Source organism: Agelaius tricolor, unplaced genomic scaffold (assembly GCF_023055355.1).
Source record: "Agelaius tricolor isolate 1412-34295 unplaced genomic scaffold, bAgeTri1.0.p SCAF_16, whole genome shotgun sequence".
Classification (NCBI taxonomy): Eukaryota; Metazoa; Chordata; class Aves; order Passeriformes; family Icteridae; genus Agelaius; species Agelaius tricolor.
The window spans coordinates 8,643,997-8,669,782 of record NW_027269276.1 but is presented as its reverse complement, the minus strand read 5'-3'; the positions used below and the strand labels follow the sequence as shown (position 1 = coordinate 8,669,782).

Genomic DNA, 25,786 nt, shown 5'->3' with positions numbered 1-25,786 from the left:
AGCAAGCACCAGTGCTCTGCAGAGCAGTCCCAGTGCACAGCAATCCCAGTGTATGCAGCACTGCCCAGCTGCCCACAGACACAACTGGAGCAGCTCTGTGTGCTAGGGCTAGTACTGGGAGAGGGACAGTATTTATGAAAATAAAAGAACTGAACTGAAGCCTGTATGCTGCTGTCTAGAACTTACAGTTACGTTTGTACCACCCATTCCCTGGGGGAAATGACATACAATACAAACAGGCCTAGTTGTTCAATTATTCAAGTATTAAAAGATTCACAGAAAAGCATCTGAGAAACATAACATTTTAATAGATGAAATAAATACTCCAGTACATGCAAGATAAAAACTGACATTGGAAAAAAATTAAAAATCACTTTTGTTATAGTGTAATTTTGTTTGTTTGTTTAAACACTCACAGTAGCTTTTCCCCCAGTTTGGAAATCAACACAGGGAAAACATAATCACAACCTCCAGTCCTTCCACTCCTACACACCAAATGCACTTCTAACCTAACACTTGATGCAAAATAAAAAAAAGTCATACAAAACAAAAACAAACAAAATAGTAGCTACATCCATCATCTATGTGTTGTTGGGTTTTTTCATTTTTTTAAATGAGTTAGAACTGAGGTAACCTTTTTCCTGCACAACCGAACAGCAAAATTTAGAAGGGAAATTTCGGAAGACAAGACAAGACAAACTTTAAAAACCGCACCCAGCGCGATTAAAGCTCTTTTTTTTCTCCTTTTTCTAAGATACCCCCACCTCCCCAAATATAAAAAACTTTGAAACAGTTTTACCACTTGTGTGAAGACCTTGTTGAATAAAGGAAAATTTTATCTGCAGATACTTGCTTAACTTTAAAGTAAAATAAAAAGAAGCCAAAACTGGCTACCTTTATTAGTACATATAGTTTGAATACGTTCTGCTTCTTCACCACATGAAATCAAAGGATTGGGCTCATCCAAGCAAATTCTTTGGTATACAAAAAAGGGGTGAGGAGGTGGGATATTATTTTCCTTTAGCAATGACTGGGATCTAAACAGAAGATGTGGGGGTTAATTCACAGAATTGGAGTTCACTGGCGGTAAAGTCCTGGGTGAAGATCTTTCTCTTAGTGCCTGAGATAGCAGGTTGCAGCCATCCGAGACGGCGCAAGCTGAGTTCCTCAACCGTTCCCTGTAATCGCTCATTTTGGTGCTACTTTCGGGGTGTTGGGCTATATCCCTGAGGCATTGGGTCAGGAGCACACAAGCAGATACCACACTCATGGCTCCTCCTAGGATGGCAGTTTGCACAGCTTTGCCCTCTGGATTAATGGTGGCAGCTTTACCCAAAAACTGGGGCTCAGTGGCAAAGCCCACCAGAGCATAGACAGACTGCACCAAAGGTCCACTGAACAAGACGCACCGGTTCCTGGTCAGCTCGCTGGGCGAGGTCTTGACCTCCTTGACACAGGCCAAGAGGGCAGAGGCGCTGGTGCTCATACATTTGACGCTGAGTTTGAACTGCTCCTTAGCAAATTTATCCTTGGATTTCTCACTGGCCAGCACGCAGGCGTCTGTCAGGAATTTCAAGTTCTTGGACATGTTCTGAGAAACCTCCAGCAGGAGCTGAGGGCTCATATCTGCCAAAGGGGTGGTCTTCAAGACCCCGCAGCCGTGCTCCACCTCATGCCTACATCGGGTCACCTTGTAGCGATCCACCAAGCCAGGCATGGCAGGCTGGGCCCCCGGAGTCTCCACTGCAGCCAGGTAGGCAGCATGGGCAGAGCACTCGGTCAGGGAGACCACCAGCTCCCCCATCTCCATCAGGCTTTCTCCCACCTCCCCGAAGCGTCCCATGTTGAGCTGGCTCTGGACGTCATGGGTCAAGATGGAAAGTCCTTTGGTCCTGGCAATGATCGTGTCCCTGCACTTCTCAAAGGACTCACCGAAGACAGACAGACTCTCGGTGTTCACCGGCCTGGTCTCGCTCGACAGCAGAAGCAGATCGGCCACCAGTTGCATCTTGATCTTGCAGTGGTCGCAGATAGAGATGAGCTTCTTCCTCTGCAGGGAGCTGCTGCTGGGGATGCCGCCGCCGGAGACCTCGCTGCTGGACTTGCCGGAGCCACCGCTAGCCATAGCGCCGGGGGGGCACTCGCATGCCGCTCGCTACCCCGCTGCTGCCGCCTCCGCCGCCGCCCGAGCAGTCCCGACTGAGCCCGGCAGGATCGCTCTGCCTTTTCCGCAACATCATTCCATTAATCGCCGGGAGGCAAGAAAAGGCTCTGGGCGCCGGGGCTGCCGCTGCTCGGGGAGCGAGCTCGGCCGGGGCGCCCGCCCCGCTCCGGCGCCAGCCTCCGCTCCTACGGCGCTCCCGCGGCGGGGCGGCGCTCGCCGGGCGCCCCCGGGCCCCGGTCTGGCATCCTTTAGCTAAAAATACGTAATTTTTTTTCTCCTTTCCTTCTCGCACGCCGGCTCGCCTTCCTTCCACCGTCTCGTGCGGCTCCCCGGCTGCGGGATCCTGCGCGAAGTTCCCTTTACCGGACGCGGTACCTCAGGGACGCTCCGCCGCCGCGCGGAGTTGGGGCAGGGGCGCAGCCCTCCAAGTTGCTACCGCGCCCCCGGCGCCTCCGCTCGGGGAGCGCCCGCCGGGCGCAGCTCGCAGGGGCCGGAGGGGCGGCGGCTGCGCACCATGTGCCGCCCCCGGCGCCCGCCGCGGCCCCGGCTCGCAGGAAGCGCCGCGGAGGGTGTGGCCCGCCCGCCCCGCACGGCCCCGCCGCGCACCCGCGGGGAGCCGGCCCGGGAGGGGAGAGGGGCACGGCGGGGAGCCGGGACGCGGGGGACCGTGGGGGGAAGGAAAAAAAAAAAAAAAAAAGAAGAAAGAGAGGAGGGGGTAAAAAAAAAAAAGCTCCACCGGATCCGGGTGCTGGGCCGGGCGGGCGGATCCGTTCCCCTTCCTTTGCCGCTGCCTCACTCCTTCCTGCCGCGATCATTCACGCGGCCGCTGCGCGCTCGCTCCCCGCCGCCGCCGTCCATCCCCTGCGCCCCGGGCCCTCCTCGCCGGCTCCCGCGGTGGCCGCCGCCGCACCAACTTAGGCTCTTCCCGCAAACAAGGGTGGTGGCCGCGGGCTGCAGCCGCGGATGCTGCGACCCGCCCGGCCTTGCGCTCCTCCTGCCATCTTCCCCGGCTGAGCGGCCAACTCCCAGGGAGGAAAAAAAAAAAAAAAAAAAAAAAAGAAAAAGAGGAAAAAAAAAAAAAAAGAGGGGCAGGAAATCTTCGTTTAAATTCCCTTTCTCAGGCTTTCAGACAAACTACTGGGAAGCGGCGGCTGCGACGGCGCTGCCAGCCAGACGCTGCACGGCTCCGGGGGAGCTCCCCCCCCCGCTGCCTTTGCTGTAACCTCACTTGAGCCTATCGAAATCTTTTGTGCGGTGTCACCGCCCTTCGTTTAAATCCTGCCCTCCCCCCGCCGCCGCTCCGCGCCCGCCGCCGCTCGCTCCTCCCAGGCGGAGGGGGCAGCAGCGCCGGCACCGCCCGCCCGCCGCCGCCGCTGCCCCGTCCCCGCCGCGCGGGGCTCCGGAGGGGCTCCGCCAATAAACAAACAGCGGGGGTGCCCGAGGGAGAGGCTGCTGGGAGGAAGGCGAGAGGCAGCCGGACAGCGCGGCCCGGGGCGCACGGAGCAGTCGGATACCGGAGAGCGAGGGGCCGCCCCGGCCCAGGTGCCGCTCCCCGGCCGGCCCCTGCCCCGGGCAGCCCGCCAGGTGAGTGCGGCGTTCCGCTCGGAGCTGCCGGCCCGGTCCGGGTGGCAGAAGCGGCACCGAGGGGCAGAGCCCGAGGCAGCGCGCTCGGACCCGCCTCGCTCATCCCGCGGGGCTCCGGTACCCGGGCCGGGCTGGCCGTCCGGAGTGCTGGGAACGCGGGATGGGGAACTGCCGTAGCTTCCTTTACACAGAAATACTGCTCTCAGCACAGGCCTTGACCCAGATTTTAAACCAATGAAGACGAATTTGGTCTGTTGCTCCCCCGTTTCTGTCGCTGTTTTTGAACACTGGTTACTGTTTATTAGACTTCAGCAGGGAAAATGTAAACCTACTGACACTGCTGTGTACTGAAAGCTCTACAAAGACTTCCTCTGATCTGTTTCCATTCTGCAGCACACCGAGAACTTTTTGAGATGATTCTTGTCAAAAGCAAGATGTTAGGCTCAGTAAGCCTGAGGCACACATCAGGTTCTGTCCTGTTGCACAGTATCTGCATCAATATAATTCTGATTAATCAAAACCCATGTTGAAACCACATCCTACATTTGTTACGTATTTTGCTGTACCTTAAGCTGCAGCTAAATAATAACTTTATTTTGCACCTTTCAATCAGAATTCTCTTTTTTAAGTCAGCCCCTTAATTCTAGGCATTTACGATGCTTTTAGCAGGTTACAGAGCTCCAGAAGTACATTTGTCCCAATTCACAGTTAACATCCTGCTACATTCCTACTGCTGCAGGGGTATAAGTGACCTTGAAATAAATGGAAATTGAACCAGATTCCTCACTTGCAGTTGCAGGTCAGCTCCAACAATATCCTGGCACAAACAGAGCCCACCAAATGGATTCCACACCTTTAAAGATCTTCAGACAAGTTTATTTGCACATATTCTTAGCCACTAGCTAGAGGAACCTTTGGCCTTCTCCTTGTAGAGCAGGATGTGAGCAGGATGAACACAGATGTGAAAGTGGGGGGTTAACAGGGTGAATGTATTGGGGGGCAGGGGAAGCCCTTGCCATAAAGCAAGGCTTGAGGAAAGGGGTAGATTCTGGTCTATGGGTGTGTCAAAAATAGGGCAGTTCTCCACCCATCCCTCCTCACAAAAACAGTGTGAGGGAAATTCTGTTTACTTGAGTCAGATTATAGCAGTTTCAAGGAAGGTCATGATTTGGGCCTAAACAATTTTGGCTTACTGCCAGCAACTTGTGTTCAAAAGTATAAATAGGAATGATTTCAGAGTGCTCTGAAAAATAAAAATCAATGGGCAGAAGAAGCCAGCTGAACTGTATTTCAAAGTATTTCCAGATACATCCTTAAATGAGGTTAGATAGTATGCAGCGCAAGGAATGCCTCTCATAAATATTAACCTAGTTTATCTTTAATGAGGATTGACTACATTTAATTAGGGTTTGAAAGATTTCATTTTAGAAAACGTAGGTCTCATCCCTGGCTAGAAGAGGTGTTACATGACCTAATAATCTTTTCCATTTTTAGATGCTGCTGCCTGCCATGATGCTCTGTGTGATTTGTGCCATTCCCCAAGGACAAAGGGGAGAGATCCTTGGTTTGGACAGGTCCTGCAGTGCCTCCTCCACCAGCCTCCCTCCACAGAAACCCAGTTGGGCCTTAACCGTGGCAGTTCCTGACCAGAGCTCTTAGTAACTGCTACAATATAAAGCAAATTTTTTTTCTAGCTCTTATAACCCATCCTCAAGACTGATCCAGTCCTTATCTGCCTTGGCATTAGCCAGGGGCAAAACTGGTAATTTTTGTCCTGTAGTAGGTGTTGCATGTGGACAGTGTCCAAGGAAGTCTTGCCAAATGCCATTGTCCTCCCATAGTAGCCCTGGGTGTTTAGTTATTCTGCATATTAAATGTTTGGGAAAGAGTAACTTGGCTTTTGCTTTTTGAAAAAATAATGTCAAAAATACCACCTTCATTAGTAATTTTTACCATGCAAGTGGCTTTTCCTGGAGCAGGTGCCTGTTAGATCCATCCTACAGACTGTAGGGTTGCTGCCTAGGTACCCCTGGCCTAGCTGGATTCCCTTTTAGTCTGTGTTTCCCAGGAACATGCAGTCTCATTCTAAAAGGCAGCCTTGGAGGTGGATTCTCCTGGGCTGGTAACCTGAGCAAGGTGCTTGCTTTAAAGTGCCAGCACATGCATCTCTGTGATTGAGGAGGAGACGTGTACCCAGTGATGTTTGGGTGGGTATTTCCTTCAAAGGTCTTCTGCACATCTCTTTCAAGGAGGGTGTGTTCATACCCATTTATTTCAGTGCAAAAGTGATCCACAGGGCTTGGGCAGCTCACTGAATTGGTACAAAAACTTGGACGATGTGACAATCAGGTGGCCATGTTTGGCCTTGAAAAGATTTCACTGACAGAGTCTGAATGAATTAACTCTCTGGGGTTCAAACCAGCAGGCATTGTCAGATACAAGGGATTAAAAGGCTTTTTAATGTGGCTTAGTAGTGTACAGAAGATTGGCTTACTTGTATGAGCTCTTCTTTTGTCACATTGATCTTTATTTTGCATTGTGCTTAGTACAACAGAATCTGGAGGCTGAAGTCTTCTTTCCTGAATCGTCTGAAAGGACTTGGCCCTTTTATTGCTTAGTAAAATATTTTATTGTGAAGGAGGAATTGATTTTTGCCAGTGTAGCCACTGTTGAGTAATAGCTGAAGAATACCAAGTTGTAACAATTTCATGAGCGCTGTATGTGGCCAGGTGGGTGAGAGGAAGTTACTATATGGTGGGTTGTACTTCTTTATATTACTTTCCTGTATAGATGTATTGATCTAACCTAATAGGGAGCTAGCTGATGAAGGAATAAAAGGCAATTCAGTGGTTCCCCTGTGTCAGCTGTATGTGACAAAACCCATGAGGTGGTAATTACAGGAATGATAGCTCCAGTTCTGAGGGATGCAGCTGGTTTGTCAGGCTGTAAACTGAAAATCAAAGGAGGATAAAGTTGGCAGGGACTGATGGAAGAAATACTTCCAATACCAAGGCAGAGTTTGCAGAAGAGGGTGGATGAAGATGGGCCTTCCTCTCTGCAGCAGTGTAAGTCACATGGAAGGAAAGGCAAGTTTCCAAGAATGACCAGCTTATTGTTCTTAAGATCTATTTTGTCCTAAATGCTTTGGTGCTGAGTAAGTGTTTTGTGGTCAGTGCTTACAGCCATTACTTCATGAGAGATTAAACTGTGAGGTCTGGGTCTGTCTCGGGTCTGCAGAGGTGGCCATGGTCGATGCACTCTCAGGGATGCAACCTGAGAACTGGTCTGCTTGTAGCCAAAAACACAGATCTGGAGGAACAGTTAACCAGGCACTTGAGACAGCAAAGTGCAAACACAGTCACAGGTTTTGTTTCTTTTGTCTATAAATAAATAGGTTTTAGGATAGGGTGGGCTTTCACATACAGGTTTAATTAATCCGGTGTTCTGATGTTCTGGTTATTTGTGTTTTTTCTTTTTTTAATATGGCATAGTCAAAACCACAGTATCAAAGGTAAGAACAAATTTATTATGTAAACAACATTAATGTAAACATCCCAGTAGTGGGATGCTGGTCAGTTCCTGTTTCTCAACTGAAAGGTAATACAGCAAAAGAGGTTTTTCTTTTGTTGTCCTTTTATTCATTATTTATTGCACTGTTTTCACCACTTGCTGTATATAATCAATTGGTTGTCCCCTGCTGTTACCATGGATATTTAATACATCAACCTGGAAAAGAGGCACGTATTTATGAAAAGGAAAATGCAGCTACAAAGCTCCTCTTGCACTGAATGGACAGCTGTGCCATATTTCACGTGAATACAGCCAATAATGGCTTTTTGCTTCTTGTTCTTGCCTGCCATTTGCACACAGAGATCTCTCCTGCACCTCGTGTGTCTCGAGGCTGGTGCCCAGGAGGTGCCGTGCAGCTCCTTGTGTCCCTTCTCCCTCCCTGGAGCAGGTGAGAAGGGCCAGAGGCACCTTTGTAGCCTTGAGACTCAGGAGCACTCAATGCAAGAATTCCAAATGCTGCTGGTTACAGTGGTCCAGCACAAACAGGACTCCAAGACCCTCCCTTAGACTCTTACATCTGGGTTTTTTTGAGATCAAAGGAGAACATGGTATTTTGAACAAAATGTGCAAGGGCCCCACCCTTCCTGAATTGCACTTTTGGTTGTATGTTCTGTCCTGCAGCTGTAACACTCTACAGAAGGGTTTGGGTTTCTCCCCTCCCTGCCCTCTTTTAATGTATTGTGAGAGAAATTTAATAGATGTTTTCACAGGAGTCTCTGGTCCTACACTGCTCTCATTGTGCCTCTCTCTGTGTTCTCCAAGCAGGGCTGCTGATCATTAACAGTTTAAGCCTAGCACCTCTAATTCATCTGAAGTTCATGTAATGCATTACTTACATTAGGTGTAGGTGCCAAAACTGACCTGTAAACCTAAAATGAAATTGGGACTACAAAATTAATTTCATTTAGATTCTGAAAATTAGACTATAAATGGAATTCCTGTGGGAGCTGTATAAATCTTCTTTGACATTGATTTAATGTAATTCTTTTCTTAATAGGGTAACTTTAAATTGTGTAACCAGTACATAGTTTTAACCAGCACAGATTTGTAGCAAATCTTGCAGTAAGATGAGTACTAAGAAGAACATTCTGTAGTGTTTCTGAATTTAGGGATCACACTGTGTAGTTTTAATGCAGTTGAGTAGACAGGCAGCATACCCCCTCCCCAGCCCTGAGCAGGAGGCAATGACACAAAGCTGTGATGTCATTTATCAGGCATCTCCATCCCATCAATGAATTTGAATTTATTAAATGCATGTTCACAGGATAACACAAATTCAGGGTAAATATTTATTTTGTGTTCAAAGCTCAAGTCAGAATCTGAATTTCAAGGTTAGTACTTGAATTAGAATTTCATGTCGGAATCACCATAGTTAATCTGGGAAAATTTTGAATTAAAGACTTAGTTTTTCAAATTGAATCCAGGAATTCAAGATCTGACTAGCTGTGGAACAAAAATTTGTGTTCTTTTAATACATGGCAAGTAAGTGTGCTTGTCTTATGCATGAAATTAAATTGAGGACTGAAATTATTCTGAATTATTCAAATGTTCACGCTCTAGATGACAGCATATTCTGCTTGCTGTGCTGCTTTTTATCTTAGACATTTTCTTGTTTTTAAAGATAACATGTTCAGGTCTGATTCTTCAAGTTTTATTCTGCCTGTGAGTAAATTCAGAGGGTTGGATTAACAAATGCACTGTCTGTGCATGACAGCTCGGGCATTAGATTCTCTCTGCAGGGGAACATTTAAGGTACTTGAGATAATTTGACCTATGAAAACAATAATTTTGATTGTTTTACTGCAAATAACTCATAATAGCCTGACATTCTGTAAGATGTATGATAGTGCTTTTAAACAGGGAAGAATATGCTGAATGCTGGGACATCTCAGAACTTGCATCCAAAATTACCACTGCAAGGCTGCCTTGCACAACACTTAATTCATGTGAGCTTCTATTAAACATCCTTCTGTGCCAGAAGAGTTCTTGAAATGAATTGATTCTTCCAGACATAGCAAATGCTGATAGCAGGCAGCCCTTGCATGTTCATTCTCCCTTCTGCATGCTCTAGGACTGATGTTCTGTCTTAATTGTCCGTATGTCCTTCCAAGAAGGCAGGCACTGCCTTTTCCTTAATGAAGTCAACTTCTCTGTTCTTTCTAAGGTTTAATTCCTAGGATTGTCAAGGAACAAGCTTTAAGGTTCTACTGCACTGTATTTGCAAAGAAAAGTAAAATGTGACAAATAGGAATCCACTTTAAAATAGAAAATTGCATATAAAACTCCATCACCAGCTAAGACTTGAGAGAGCTTTTGGCAGGTAAAAATTCACATTTTTCTCCCAACTCATAAGAAAGAATGGTATGGAAAATACATTTTGCACAAATATAGTTCCAAAAATGGGAAAAAAGAGAGAATTTAAAACTTCATTAACAGAAATTTAGAACATCCTGAATCCTCTCATATTACAGCTTGACCCAGGCCTGCTCAATAAGAAAAACAGTTTACAAGGGAAGATAGATTTGCCTTTCTGGTAAGATATAACTTTATAATTAAAGATAATACTAATTAAACTTGAGTTCTGCAGAAGCAAAAACAACAGTTACTGTTTGAGACCTTCCCTGGCATGACTAGATGGGACTTCTGGCTACAAGGTAAAGTATTTACTACCTTACCCTCACAATCTGCAATGAAAGTATTCTCTGATATTCTGTATTGCAATCCTAATAGTGTTAGCTGCTAGGACTATAAAAACTGTTAGGAAATGTGAAAACGCTTAAGCTATAAAAAGCATATTGGCATGATTCAGTAGATGATCTGATCAAAACATATTGTGCTTCAATAAAAAGAGAATGCAATTTAATTTGCTGCTGTCAGTGGTATGTGCTGCATTGTGTTTGTTTCTTGCACGGCAGAGAGGAAGAGCAGCGAGCAGGGGCTGAGCAGGTGTTTGTCCTGCAGCTGACCCTACAAGCAGCAGACTTGAACGAGTCTTCCCAGACACAGAATTTTGCCTGAACAGAGGTAGTTGCAAAGTCAGAGCCAAGCATGAAAACTACCTCCTTTTCAAATTAAAGCTTTTATTGGCACGACAATGAAATGTATCGTTTTGTTGGTGCAGTGCTGGGCGTACTGAACGACTTGTTCACCTACCAAAGGGAAACAGGTTACTTTTGAGATCCATGTCTGAACATAGTCTCAGATATTAAAGTAAGTTGGCTTGGTTTGTTCTAACAAGAAAAAACAGAATTGAAGAAAATATTTCCTAGTAGAAATTCAAGGAAAATATTTTACACTGCAAGTCCAGCATTCCAAGATAGAATCTTCTTTTTTTTTCCAGTGAATGTATGCACGGTCCAGTAATAACAAAAGTTAGCAGAAACCTATTTTAGTAAAACCTCATTAATCACAGCAATCTGATATAGTATACCTGATGTTCATTATATTTAATGAGAGATCACCGAGCAAATGTGCTCATTAGTGGCTCTGGTATTGGACAGCTCTGTGAGAAGTACTTGTCTAAACCCTGTTTCAGTTATGTACATTTAACAAGCTCCACGAATAGCTCTGGGCTGCTTCCTGTTCCTCAGGCACTGGCAGCGTGTCTGAAATGTTATAAAACACATGGAGGCTGCAGCCCAGGCTGGTTGGTTCTGGGGGTGCTGAAATCTTGGATCCCACATCCTCCTCTGCTGTTTCTCATGGTTCACGTGCTTGGCAAGCTGCTCCTTCAGGTGCCGTGTCTCCCCGGTGTTCTCCAGCCACGTGGCCCTGCAGAGTCTGCTCACTTCAAGAGTCAGCCCGGCTTTGGAGAGCCCCTCGAACCCACACCTCTGCCTCCTCACTGCTTTTGTTTTCCATGTGCACACCTTGCCCATAAAGGCAGTGGGTTCCTGGTTCATTACATGACCAGAACTGGACCATCTGGGGTTGAAACTAATGATCCTTAAAGTCCCTTCCAACCCAAACCATTCTATGATTACAGCATTCTCTGATACAGTAACAGAATTGGGGTTGAAGAGTTCTCTCAACAGAATTGGTTCCTCTGCTCTGAACCTGATCTACCTTCAATGCTGAAATAGAAAAGCAGTCTCTTCACTAATCAGCCTGACTGCAATTAATATCTACCAGCAGCAATAACAGTGATGCTTCCTTGAATTCCCAAGTTTAAACTTGCTGGAATCCAAGGTGAAAGGTAGAAGAGAAGATTGTACTATTTGTAATTAAAATGCTACCATGAGGAAAAAATTAAGATTGGAGTGAAATAAGGCTGTGCAGACATCCATGAATGTAATTTGGTTTAGATGTTGGAAAAACACTCTGTACAAAGAAAAACCTGTATCTTATACGTTGTTGTGGTGGTCAGATGTTGTGGAGTTGTATTTTAGCATCAAACAGCATTAATTTTAATCGTTTTCTTTTAGAACCCTAATATTGCTGAGACAGTAGTCAAAATCAGAAGACTCATGCAATGGGCCCAGACCAGCAAACCCAGATACTTTTCATCCTGTTTTTTTAAAAAAACAAGAAGCAACCACATAGTTTAGATGGCAGGCGCTGGGCCCATCATTTATTTACTCGTTTTATTCTTTCAGTGCCCAGCGTTCACTCCCTGCCCGGGCCCTGCAGGACCGCACCGGGGGCTGCTCCGCCTGGAGCGGGGCTTGGTGCGGGGACAGCGGCACCGGGGGAGCCGGCGGGGGAGCCGGCAGTGCCCGGCAGCCCCGGCAGTGCCGTCAGTCCCGGCAGTGCCCGGCAGCCCCGGCAGTGCCCGGCAGCTCCGGCCGCTCCGGGGACCCGGCCCGATCCGCCCGTCCAGCTCCTCCTCCCGGCCCGCTCCATCCCGCCCCGCTGCCCTTCCACTCCGCCTCCCGGCCCGATAGCTCCGCTGCCCTTCCAGCTCCTCCTCCCGGCCCGATCCTCCTCGCTGTCTTCCAGCTCCTCCTCCCGGCCCGATCCGCCCGTTCCAGCTCCTCCTCCCGGCCCGGCCGCGCTGCCCCCGCCCATGAGGGAGCCGGGGCCGCCTTCCCGGGAGCGGCAGAAGATGGCGGCGGCCGCGGGCTGGGCGCTGCTGGCCCTGGCGCTGTGTCTGAGCGCGGCGGCCGCGACCGGCGGCTCCGAGGGGAAGCGGCCGCCCAAGAAGAAGGACATTCGGGACTACAACGACGCGGACATGGCCCGGCTGCTGGAGCAGTGGGAGGTGCGGGAGGCGCCGGGGCCGGCGGTGTCCGCCCGCAGCACGCGGAGGGAACGCCGCGGTGCCGGGGGGCGGCGGGGCCGGGCCGGGGCAGCTCCGCGGGGCAGCGGCCGCTCTGCCCGGTCCCGGGCAGCGGGGAATCCCCGGGCCTGGTCGGGACCGGGCGGGAGGGATCCCCGAGCCTGGTGGAGGGTGGCCGGTGCTGTGTTCCTTCCTCCGAGGCTCCGGGTCCGTGTGTGGGGGTTTCAAAGTCGGGCGAGCGGCCCTCAGCCTGTCCTGCCCGGCTGGCCCTGTCCCGCCTTCCCAGAGCCCCAGCACCCAGCCCGGTGCTCGGTGCCTGCCAGCAGCCTCGTCTGGCTGAAAAGTCTGGTTTTTTCCAAGTATTGAGCGATACACATTGTATGACCGAGGGGTGGATACCGGAAGGAATATTAATTTCACGTTCACAGGGTAGATACGTTGTTTTGGTTTGGTGTTTCTTTCCTATCTTTCCTCATAGTAACAGCTTCTAATTCCAGCTCTCTCTCGTCGCCTGCATCCTTATCAGCCCGCTGCCTTAACTTTCCTTGGCGGTTTCCCATCACTCTCTTCTCCATGTGGTTGTCATACCACTGTTAGGTTCTTTTCCCTATGTTATGTTCCATCATCTTCTGATAAATGCCAGAGCACTCCTCACTGTCATTTATTCTTTCCCATGAGGTTTTTTCCTGGAATATTCTGCAAAAAACCCTGAAAGAAATAATAGAGAGAAAACGTCTGTTTTATGTAGCACTAGTTGCAGCTGTAAGCCAAGGTGAAGTGTGTTTTATATGTGAATTATAGATAAAGTAACAGGAAGTATGGATGCCTGCCTTGGTCCTGGTTGGCAGGTTATGGACTTGTTCATCCCATGGATTGTTACTCCATATATCCCTTTAGGAAGGGAGGTTCTTATAAAATTGAGTTAAAATTTTAAATAAAATCAATAAAAGGTTCAAAGTTCACTTTTCTGGTAGTGGTATCAGCCAAGGACCCAACAGGCCCAGCTTCCAAAAAATCAAGGCTTCATATTGCCCAACTTGAACCAAATTTGGCCTTGTAGGAAAAAAAAAAAAAAACCCTTAAAAGGTGAGCATCTCTTATTAATGAGATGGTTGGAAGGGGGCTGTTGATGCTGTTGAACTCTTGACTGTATTTTCTGCTCCAGCCCTAGTGGGCAGGTCAGGAGGCTATGGAGCAGGTCCCTGATGCAGGTCATGGTGTGCTGCACAAATGCAGATGTGGCAGAGCAGCTGGGGAGTCACTGCTGGGGCTGGGGGCATCCCTGGGGAGAGGCACATGGAGCAGAGCAGGGACTGAGCTCAGCAGCTGGGGTTGTTTGGTCTCCTGGGATCATCAGCTGCAGGGCATTTTGCCATAGGTGGGAGTCAGGACACACAGGGAACATGAAAGGCTTGAGGGGGTGGTGGAGCAGAAGAAAGGGCACGAGTGCACTTCATGGAGTGGGATGAGAAACAAAGGGGCCACTGAATTCGGGTAAGAGCAGGAACTGCGCTTGGGAATGAGGGACACAGGAGTGATCTGTACAGAATCAAATGTCAGTACTTTCAACTGAATGAAATTACTCCAAAGTTTTTTTATTTCCATGGCAATTAGTCTAAAACCATTGGAGGATGGTGGTTATGACATGCTTGGGTTCAGCCACAAGGCTGAGTGTGTGGCTGCAGCAGCTTTCCCAGCAGGAGCAGCCACCTCTGCACAGGGTCTCGTGCTGCCCCTTGCACCCTGTGCATGACTGCCTGCTGATCCACCAGGGTGATCTGGTGGAAAACAGGGATGGGCAACAGGGCCAAGAGGCAGAGGTGCTTCAGCAGCTCAGTCACACAGCTGGAGCTTGGAGGAAGCCACCAAGGGATTTTCCTCATGGAAAGGGACTCTCCTGAAGCCTGGAGTCCTGGGGAGCTGGACACAGAACTGAGAATCTGGGCTGGAGGACTCTTAGTTATTGAAATGTCAAGTGCTTTAAATAGTTCATTACTGTTACAAGCCCAGGGTTTCTCAGGCTTGACTCTGATCATTGAATAGGCAAAGCAATTAAGTGAGATAATGTTCTAATGTTTTTAAAAATCAAAATGCAGGGCATTTATGAGAAATTTCTGAAAATGGGAGCTGAGGAGAGGAGCAAGTGAAGGAATATGCAGTTTTTCCTGTGTCTATATAATGCTTTTCCTCTGGAACCTCATGTTACTGTTTAGGTGAGTGAGTCTGTGTCCTGGGGTGACTTCATGAGGCTGAGTTGAATCCCCATTCATCTGTTTAGCCCAGAAATAAGTTTTGCACCCTTAAAGCTAGGTGAGAGTGAAGGGAGGGGGAGAAGGAGAAGCAGTGGGATGTCTGAGGTGGCTGTATTCAAAAACACAGAGATAAGAGCTTCAGCCTTCCTTCTCACAGACAGCATGGACAGGACAGAGCTCTCCTTTGCTCTCAGTTAGTTTTTAGCTAGCTGAGGCAGAGAAGTTCCCTGGACTGTGGCTTCTCTTTTTCTTCAAAGTGATTTGCCCTGCTCTGGACTGAAAACCCAGGGAAACACTGGAGCTGAGCCCTGTGGCCCTCCAGGGCCTGGGACACTGCATTCCAGTGCAGGAGGGACTGAGAGGAGACTGAGCTGAGCCACACCCCACAGAAAGGACTTTCTGAACTTGCCATCTCTTAGAACAACGAGAGGTTTTATTCTTTAATATTATTATTTTTTTATGCTTGTGAGTACTCTTGCTTCTTAAATAAAGGTTTTTCCCACTTTTCTCCAAATAATCTTTTCCCAAACCAGTAGAGAGAGAGAGGCCACTTGAATCTGCTTTCTAGAGGGACCCCTTTGGAAGTTTCCTCCCAAGTTTGCCCTAAACCAGGACAGTCTGCTAGACTTTTCAAAGCTTACACTTCTCCTTCACTTTTTTCCTTTTAGATAGCTTTAAGCACAGCTGCATGACATTTTGTACAGGAAATAAGAAAATAGGTGCCATCTAGGGGAGCTCTTGGCATCTTCTGATAATATTTCCATTCAAAGTGAAAGGATACAACTTCAGGAGCATTTAGTTGAATAGTTAGGAAAAAAATAGGTAATACATGTTAGTAGCTCATGTTGTCACTAAATCCAAAGTCAGTTTCTGTATTTCATACAGAGTATTTGGAAATGTTTCTTTCTGCCTTTTTCTTTCAAAACTGTGGAATAAGCTGGCTTTGCTCTAGTCAAACCAGACTTAAGCTTCTTTTAATTGTGGAGAATGTTTTTCAGTCAATCACACAAGATTTTGTATTTTCACTGTACTTTACCAATTTGACCATTCTCTGGCCTCCTGTAAGATTAACGTTCTCACTTAGTGGTGGCAGGGACTTTCTTGGGTTCTCCTTTCCTCCCAGTTCACTCATTTCAGAAATTTCAAGGCGTGTGAACTACTTGAAGCGTGTTTCAGTCTTGCAAAATTGAAACAAATACATAATTAGTAAGGAAAGAAAGGATAAAATTTAGGCCTCCTACAGCTTCTGTTCTGCAGTGCATAAACTTTAAAGTTTGCTGATACAGAAACCAGGTTCTGGCTTATTGTAAGTTGTCACCATATTCAGCTCACAGTTGTGAGCTGTTTTAGGGGGCAGCAGTTGGATTGTGCCTTTCCAAATATTTAAATAGCTGTCAGCCTCAGCAGAAGCACCAAGAGGTTAATTTTTTTCTTTTCTGTGGTAGTGATTTACTCTGGGTGATTATGTTGTCAGGCTGTGAGCTGCATCTGTGCATTAGAAAAGTCATGAAACCTTTAATCAAAGTCTTTCTGTGGCATAAGCACACAGAAGATCTGAATTCTTGTGGGTTTAATTGTTTAAAGACACAAAGTAAGGGAACTTAAATTCTCAAGCAATCACATGATTCCCAGAACTGAGTTTTGACCTCTGAAAGCAGTATCAGATGAAGTTTTTTTCATATATGTGTGTATGAGGCTTTTTATTGCAACTTTCCCATTTCATCTTGCATGCATAATAAATATTTGTGAAACTGAAGAAAAAAAAATACCATTTTATGAGTTTCATAGGTGGAATTGTATTGAATTAGCCTTAAGGCTGAAATATTTCTCAGTATGTGAAAAAATGAGATTCCACCTGTCAGTATGAAAATGCAGCATTTTCAGGGGAGGGTTATAAATGGAAAGAGCACTCTTGGTGGAGTATCTTGAAACAACAGTCACTATTCCTTTTGGCTTCACAATCTCCATCATTCAGCTAAAAAATATTTCATCAAAGTACAGTTATTCTCTAAACAAAGAGGAATTAGAAAAAAAAAGACCCAAAATATATTTGTGGAACAGTTGAGTTTAAAGCTTCCTTGTCATTTTCAAAACAGAAAGATGATGACATTGAAGAGGGAGATCTCCCTGAACACAAGAGGCCTCCAGCACCTATCGATTTCTCAAAAATAGATCCAGGCAAGCCTGAAAGCATCCTGAAGCTGACAAAGAAGGGGAAGACTTTGATGATGTTTGTCACAGTGTCAGGAGATCCAACAGAAAAGGAGACAGAAGAAATCACCAGCTTGTGGCAGGGCAGCCTCTTCAACGCAAACTACGACGTGCAAAGGTGAGCTGTGCACAAGGATAAAGTTCCTGCCTTTGCAGAACCCTTTCTTTCTTCCTGAAAACCTTTTCAGCTGTTCATCCTTTGCTGTTCTCCATCTCCATCATCCATTGCTGTTTCTGTTTTCTTTGTCAGTTGTGACAAAATTTGTGGTGTGGTACACAAACCTCTTCAATGCTCGTGCACTGTGTGCGTGTGTGTATAGCCCCAGTTCTTTTTATCTCACTATGGTTCAGCTATTTATCAGTACTAGCTGCAGTAGTTTGCCTCTATGTGCCTGATGGAAAACATCACACTCTGGAGACTTGTCACTCCAAAAGGCTTTTTGTTCCCCTGTTAAAAAATTTGACTCTTTTTTCTCTCTGAGAGAGAGAGCATAATTTTGAAACAGAAGTGCTCTTGCATTGAGGCTGAGAAGGCTTGCAATAAGTGTATAAAGCAAATTTAATGCTCATTAGTGGATTTTTCATAGTGCCAAATTAGTTCTAAATTTATTTCCTTATTCTTACTTCCTTGGTTACTTATTGATAGACTTCATACATTTTATTCTAAATGTCATAGAAGATTGTTCTCTTGTCCCCATCCCCAGGCAACAACTAGACCAGCTTCTTGCTCTTAAACACGTGCCTCAGTCATGGAGGCTCTCTGAGCAAATGCTGGAGTGTTTGAAAAGCACAGAGTTAACTGAAAAAAATGTGGATTTTTCCTGTAGGTTTATTGTTGGCTCCAACCGCGCCATCTTCATGCTGCGGGATGGTGGCTATGCCTGGGAGATCAAAGACTTCCTGATCAGTCAGGAAAGGTGTGCAGATGTTACTCTGGAAGGTCAGGTCTATCCTGGCAAAGGAGCAGACGGAAATGAGAAAGTGAAAAACAAAACAAAACCTGAAAAAGCAAAGAAGAAAAAAGACACAGAGAAGAAATCCAACGGCGTCAAAGAGGACAACCGAGCAACCAACCAGAGAGAGGAGCTATGACAGCCACGGTGCCCAGACTGAATCCTGCTCTGCTGCTCCTTGAAGGGAATCTGCTACTGAGTCCTGGGTTTTGGGGAGGAAGGAAGCAGAGACTACTGAAGTTTAAATTTATGTTGAAATTCACCAGTTTACTCCTTGCTGTTGACCATTTGTTTAGTTACAGGAAAGGTAGTGCTTCATGGCAGCAATTGACTGCTTTAGTTTGTAATTTTTTATGCTTTTGTTGTTGTTTAAAACTAGCATACGAATCTGTGTGTCTAACATCACAAACTTAATTTAAGTGGCAAAGAAGAATTATGGTCTCAGAATATGCTGATGTTCATCTGTAGTAGCTGTGTCCATCTTGGGTGTGCAAATCATGGATTCACAGCTGCTGAGAGCCAAGTGCAGTGTGAAAAGATTCTCTTGGATGATGGCTTGATACACATAGTTGGTACAAAACTGCCCAAAGTAGCAAAGAATAGTGGCCAAAGATGCCTGAAATGACAAAGTTTAGGACATGTTTGGTTAGACTGCCTGTTTGTTTAAAATAAACTCAACCCGTTGTGTCCCAGGAAATCTGTGTTTAGGAGTGTGATGGGCCCTAGGTAGGAACTCTGCTCATGCACTCCAGATCTGTGCAGGAGGGACACTCTGTGCCCTGCAGAAGTGAATGGAACTGTAGCACCTGCACGAGCAGTGTCAGGGTGAAAAGTGAAGATGAATCCAGGGCACTCAGGTTGCTCCTGCTGCTAAAAGACTGTGCCTGTGGAAGCACCTGTTCCTTGTGCCCTGTTACTCAGGCAGTGAGCTGGGAGAAAAACCTTCTAGCTCTGAAGTTAATTTGGTTTACTGATTTAATGGTTTGCTTAAATATTTGAAAAAGCTCTAGTTATAGCACAGAGTTAAACTTTGAGTCAGACATATCACTTACTGATGCTGATCTGGTTAGATTTTGGTGTGTTTTTTCCTTGGTACAGATTCCTGATTGATTAGGTTGATTGTAAATGACCATTTGATTCAAATACTATGAAGTTGGACATATGGGAGCCAATACTTTGTATAATTGGGGGGTTTTATTATTACTCAGATTGTATTCAGTCAAATGCTTTGCTTAGAATTGTTTCCCTTCTGCCTTACTACCAGTTAGGGACAAAAGGCACCGAGTAGTGTGGTCCACATCATTTTGCAGAGGATGAGCACAGTATCAACTGTCTTCATTCAATACTGGTATGGAGTTATTTTTTCTTTAAGGTGCTAAAATCCAAGTGTCTTGGATAAAAGGTCCTAATTGAACCATAATGGTTGATCTTGTGGAATACTTCAGTATCAAAAGTATGAAACTGTAACTGAGTCCTTGTTCTAAAATAAAAGATGTCACTAAACTTACTGTTTTGAGGAGTTGTAAAACCTTTTAAATAGATCTGCATTTGCTTATGTATTCAAGAGGCAGACTAACTCATCTTTGGTTTCTGTATGTAAGGACTAAATGATGTTGATGAAGGTTCCAGTTGATTCATTTTATTTAATTTTAATTATATTTCTATGAATTTAGATTAAAGAAACCTTTGCAGCTTCACTTAATTAAACAGGCCTGTACCTGTTTGAGTGGAACATTAATTTTTTTTTCTTCAGGATTAACTGTTTTTATATTCTACTACTAATGCAGATGTGCAGCAGAGTTGAGAAGAGTCTCAGTGATACTTGAACAGTTGAGCTGTGCAGTCCAATTTTTGTGCATAACTAATTTATCATTTGGTCACATATTCTGAGCTACCATCACCTTCTGTAAACAGTATTGCTTCTCATCTCAAGGGAAGAACAGAGGTCAGATGAAACTATAAAAATGAAATATTAATGAGTTTTTGCTTTTCAAAGTTATGGTATAGAGGTGACAGTTCAGATTTTTATCAGAAATACATGGAAGTGCAGTTTTGTATTCCTCCTAATGTTATGTCCTTCTTGATCAGGTTTGGTTTGAGACTTGGAGAAACAATTGCTACACTATAGCTATAGCCCAACTTTTGAGTATGGATACTTTAGTCATTCATAAATCTACATTTACAGTAGATTGGGTCTTTCCCCTTTGTAGTTAAAAGGGGCTTTGTTGAAATTGACCCAGCCAATTGACTTTTTTTTTCATTGGTTGGTTGTTTCTGGGTCAGTTTCCTATGCCAAATGCAGGTGAGTCTTGTGCCATGTAGCTTAATCAAATTTCAAAGTGTTTGGTGGTTATTTCTTTGGTTTTTTTTAGGTTTTCATCTGTGTGATGACTTGACAGTTGCTTTTTGATAAAAAACACAAAATGCTGCCTTCACAAAATAAATTTATTTTACTCTTCCATTTTTCTTCTCCCTTTTTCATGCTTTACACTAAACCAATACTGAAATATACCAGTAAGTGTACTATGGCAGTCTGGTTGCTTTACCCCAGCCAATCTTTCTCTGCTATCACAGTTCATTACTTAAGAATAACCTGAATTGCCTTTTAAAACTGGTACAGTCTTTTGAGACAGTTGCACTTGGCCTGGGACAGTGTTAACTAACTAAATGTTTGGTGATGAGTTAAGAACCCCAAACCCTATCACACACATGAATATATATATATATATATATATATATATATATATATATATATATATATATATCTCAAAATAAATATCCTCAAGAAGTTACATAAGTCCAGGAATGTTCTATGAGTACCTCAGAAGATGAAATCTTTGGAGGCTTATCAGGCTTTCAATAACAGATTTTTTGGTTTCACATAGAGGACATTGAGATACCTCCTTTAGAACTAATTTCAACCAGTAGGGTGGTAATTATAGCTCTTACTATTTCCTTTTTTTCCAGTTCTATACAGAGGTACATGGAAAATCATCTGTTTTCACAACAGTGAAACATCTGCTGCCTTTCTCCTCCCAGCATAGTGGCTTCTCTGTTCTAGTGCTAGAACTAACTTTTACTGAGCTACTGTTAAATTTTTAACCCAGCTGTCCTACTCAGAAAAAAACAGTTTGTCAGTGATGCTACACAGGATGTGGTTGCACTTTGTGAAAAATTTCCTATGGACAATCAATTTTTTATGTAATAAAATACTGGAAAAAATATTCTGAGTTTTGTTGATTTGAGTTCTTTAAACTGCTCTGACACAAGCTACAACAGGATTTCTGATTTTAACTTAGAGTGGTCAAAGCAATTCTCTGAACAGTCAGGTCAGCCTTGACTTCTAAGAGAATCTACTTTTCTGTCACTCTTCATAGCTCTTTCAATTTTATCCCAAAAAGGAAATCATAAATTAAAACACCATTTTGTAAAGCTATGGAACAACTTGCTTTTATCTGATATTTGGCTACTGTTCTTGATGGGTTTCTGGTAAGACTTATAAATTATTTCCATTCTTTTCTCTGTGGCTCATTTCCTTTTTTAATCAGGGAGTAACACTGCCTTTTCCAGAGGTTTTTTTTTTCTTTTAATTGCATCAGATATTTATAGAAATTCAAAGAACTTGTGCCTCAGTAGAGGGGATGCCTCTGGTTCTGGTTTTAAAATGCCTAATTCATTGGTACTGTCATGTTTTTCTTTATTAAGATTGCTGTTCTACTAGGTCCATTCACGCCCTGCTATTTGATCCTTCTTACTCTAAGATAAAATTAAGATTTTATCTTAGAGTGGATACAATGAACTATTTTTTGAATATCACTATTTTTTATCTTTTATACTGTGCCCTTTTAACAGGACAAATCCCACTGAATTCAGGTAGTACCAAATCACCAGAGAGGAAAAAAAGGAAAATCACTGCACTGGGATTTTTGGACGATGGTATTTTTTCTCCTGCAGCAGCCAGGTGGTGGAGGGGGTTGGACACCAGAGCAGGAGAGCTCTGTGCAGAGCAGTTTTTGATTAGCATTTAAAAAGCTGCTGTAACACACAACAATCAGGCATTGCACAGTGCCAGCCTTTAGCCACGGACAGATGGGAAATGCTTTGCTCCTTTTTGGCGTGATGCTACTTAACAGACCAGTGCTGATACTGGCTGGGTTACCAGTGACATTGTATCAGTGTGATGGGAAAACCAGATCTGTTAACCATCACTTAAATTAACAGTGATAATGGTAATAATGGTAATGATGGTAATGATGATGGTAATGATGATGATGATGAGTATGATGATGATAATAATAATAATTATTATTATCATTATTACCATTATAATATTATAATACAAAAATAGTGATGTTCAAAAATAGTGATATTCAAAAATAGTTCTATTATATTATTATTATTATTATTATTATTATTATTATTATTATTATTATTATTATTATTATTGTTATCATCATCATCATCATCATCATTATTACCATTACAATATTATAATACAAAAAATAGCTATGACATAGACATTGGTATTTTGGGAGGGGAAAATGGGACAGTTAAAGGATCTTCAGCCTTTTCCTCATCTTGTGGGCAAAGGCTACAACTTCTCAGAAACAGAACCTTTTTTCTTTCTTACTCCAGAGTTGTTGTGTCTCTGTTGCAGTGGGACAGAAGAAACCCTTGTTTTTTACAGAAGAGTGACCAAAATGCTCTAATTCATGGAGTCTATAACCCAAACTTTTTTCTCTTAGATAATTTATTAGTACCTCAAAAAAACCTGTGGGCCCATCTTTACTGCCTGTAACATCTGTTTCTTTTAAAGGTAATTGTCAGTTTTGTCTGAACAGAGGCTGGACTTTGGTGCTGGCACCCTTCCCACCAGTTCTGTGGGAGGCACTGACCAGAGCACTGAGCACTCATTACATCATTAACATTTAAATCAGCTCGGCTGCCTTAATTGGTGGCAGTTCCATGTCATCAGGGCTGTGTGTGCATTGCAAAGAGGTGAACAGCAAGGCCCTGGAATTTGCTTGCAAGGTGCAAGGATTGACCTGGATCTTACTATAATTTTATTATATATAAAGTTTTCTCTCTAGTGAGGAAGACTGAATTGTACGTGAATAATTTCAATACAAGGGTGTATTGAAAACAAGATCATGGTTGAGCACTTGATAAGTCTATATAAAAAATAAGCAAAAAGGTTTAATAGGTGTATTTATGTCACAATTGCTATTATTTCTGAAATTCATGCCTGAAGGCCATCTTGTATATTTGGGATTCTTTTTAACTTGTCCTTCCTGCAACTCCATTTCATTCAACTTCTTTTTGCAAAATATTTAGAAATTAGTCAGTTTTCATCCCCTCATCTAAAATGATATTTCAGAAGTGTCCAAAATAGTACATATTTGAAATTACATGAGACTTTTATGTGAGAATTTTATTATTCATCCTGCCAGTTGTACCCACAGCCATAGCCTGTGCCTTGCCAACCCTTGATAGTCAGCTGCTGTCTTTCAGGTGCTGTACAGCATATTAATCACTGGGTGGACTTTAGATAATTGCACTTATAATAGGATGCAGTTGCCAGGACCTTAATGGGAGCACAGACATGCAAATGCTTTGGCATTTAAGACAGCAGTTGAGCACAAGATCTTGAAAAAACAACTGTCTTGCCTTTAATGTGGGTACCAGGTAGTTTGTTGTGAACTAATGAGCTGTGTAACCTAATGAGGGCAAGACCACTTTTCTTTTTATCACCACTCCTCTGAGCCTCTGTTCCCACATAACATCACCATTTAAGCCATATTGCTCAGTGCTCAGATAACCCAGCTAAGGCCTGAAATTATTTCAGCCACGTTGTTATTTCTGGCAGTAGTGATAAGCCAGGACAGCCTCACTTTCTGGGATGAGAAAATCAACTTTAGATTTGTAATAATCAGAGCAGTCCGTGTTCAAGAGACAGAGCTGTAGCACTTGAATACTGGAACTTTCTACAGGAAAGCAGAAATAAATGAACTGCATTCATTTCCTTAGGTGTGGCTATCAGCTGGCAGGCCCTTTGCTTTCAGGTGAGGTATCTGTGCTTTAAGAAACATTATCCTGTGCTACTCATCCTACACCAACACAGGAGATGGAGATGGGGTCGTGGTGGGGCTGGTAATTTCATTGTGATCTCACATTGCACCTCTGGCAAAGAAAGAGAGAGAATTATTTGTAGGGGGCTTCCTCCTGACCATGTCCTGTTGAATCCTGTCACTGTTCCCTTATCACAGGCCCCTTCCCATGTCCTGACAGTGCTGAGATACTCCAGCTGAGCCTTACACGGTGAAATTGTGAATAGATTTTTTTCCCTTTGCAGAGTGCTGCAGCTCTCGCCGCCGTGTTGTGGTTGGGGTTATTCAGTGAGGTTCGGGCTGGGTTCAGCTCCACGCTGAGGGAGCAGCGCAGGGAGCAGCTCCTGAGGGAGTTCTGCGAAGAAGGAAAGGTGTGGCTGCCGCCCCGCTTTGTACACATCCCTCCCCATCCTGTGCTCAGAAGGGGGCGGCAGAACAGCCCCTGAGAGAGCTGCGGGATCCAGGCGGAGAAAGCCGGGACACAGCGCAGCGGCTCCAGGGATGGACCGGCTGCTCGGAGAGGCCGCAAGCGCTCCATAAACAGCGCCAAATCTGGAGACACGGACAGACAGAGAGTCCTGGGCTCCACAGCGCTGTGGAGAATAATCAAAGCTCGGTGAGGCAGCGGAGGGAGCATCCCTACACCCGCGGCTGGCAGCAGGAGCTGGGACGGCTCCTTTTGGCCCTTGATGCTCCGGAGATGCTCGCAGGAACATCAGGGCCCGGCCGGGACCTGGAGCGTCGGGAGCCGAGCCCGGCCGGGGCCACCAGAGGGCGCCCGCGGACAGGGAACGGCCTGCTCCGGCTAAAAATATATAAATAATATTATAATATAATATAATATAATATAATATAATATAATATAATATAATATAATATAATATAATATAATATAATATAATATAATATAATATAATATAATATAATATAATATAATATAATATAATATAATATAATATTATATTATATTATATTATATTATATTATATTATATTATAATATCATATCATATCATATCAATGATAATATATAAACTATATTATGTATGTTATAGAAATATAATAATATATATAAATTATGTATTATATAATATAATTATATATAATATATTTATCGATATTTTATTATTACATAATATATAATATATATAATTATAATATATAAACTATATATAGTATAGTTATATTTTATTATATTCTTCACATATGATATATATAACTTAATATATATAAATTATGTATTATATAATATAATAATATATAATATATTTATCGATCTTTTATTATTACATAATATATAATATATATAATAATTATAATATATAAACTATATATAGTATAGTTATATTTTATTATATTCTTCGCATATGAGATATAATCTTCTATATAATATAATAAATTATAATACATTATAATGTGGCATTTCTGGACATGGTTTAGCACCGGACTTTGGAATGCTTGGTTATGACTGTTGGACTCAATGACCTTAGAGGTCTTTTCCAAGATAAACTATTCCATTCTTTTCTAGTCTATAATACTATTTTAATAATTTATATTATCTTTATAATATATAATCTAAATATTAAATAATGTTATATTTTATGAAACATATTAAATTATATTATATTTTTATGTTTTTTGATCTTAGGTAACAGATCCACTCAGCCATCCCTGGTCCCAAATACACAGATACACATGCACAAACACACACACACAGGGCAGCAGTGA

The 25,786-nt window shown here is 43.8% G+C and overlaps 2 protein-coding genes and 1 long non-coding RNA gene across 3 annotated transcripts; 2 read left to right on the top strand and 1 right to left on the bottom strand.

Moving 5' to 3' along the window:
- Window positions 1-288: 288 nt before the first annotated feature.
- Window positions 289-3,439, bottom strand: TLNRD1 (talin rod domain containing 1). Its single transcript, XM_071441381.1, has one exon. It carries the CDS (start codon window positions 2,123-2,125, stop codon window positions 1,058-1,060), a length of 1,068 nt encoding a protein of 355 aa, XP_071297482.1. The 5' UTR covers window positions 2,126-3,439; the 3' UTR covers window positions 289-1,057.
- Window positions 3,440-3,610: 171 nt separating this feature from the next.
- Window positions 3,611-10,181, top strand: LOC139596818 (uncharacterized). Its single transcript, XR_011681468.1, has 2 exons — window positions 3,611-3,748; window positions 5,243-10,181. It is a non-coding gene; the product is annotated as an uncharacterized lncRNA (long non-coding RNA).
- A 2,108-nt stretch (window positions 10,182-12,289) lies between these two features.
- On the top strand, window positions 12,290-18,243 carry MESD (mesoderm development LRP chaperone). The gene is made up of 3 exons (XM_071441382.1): window positions 12,290-12,518; window positions 16,885-17,117; window positions 17,827-18,243. Exons 1-3 carry the CDS (start codon window positions 12,324-12,326, stop codon window positions 18,089-18,091), a joined length of 693 nt encoding a protein of 230 aa, XP_071297483.1. The 5' UTR covers window positions 12,290-12,323; the 3' UTR covers window positions 18,092-18,243.
- The last annotated feature ends 7,543 nt before the right edge of the window (window positions 18,244-25,786 follow it).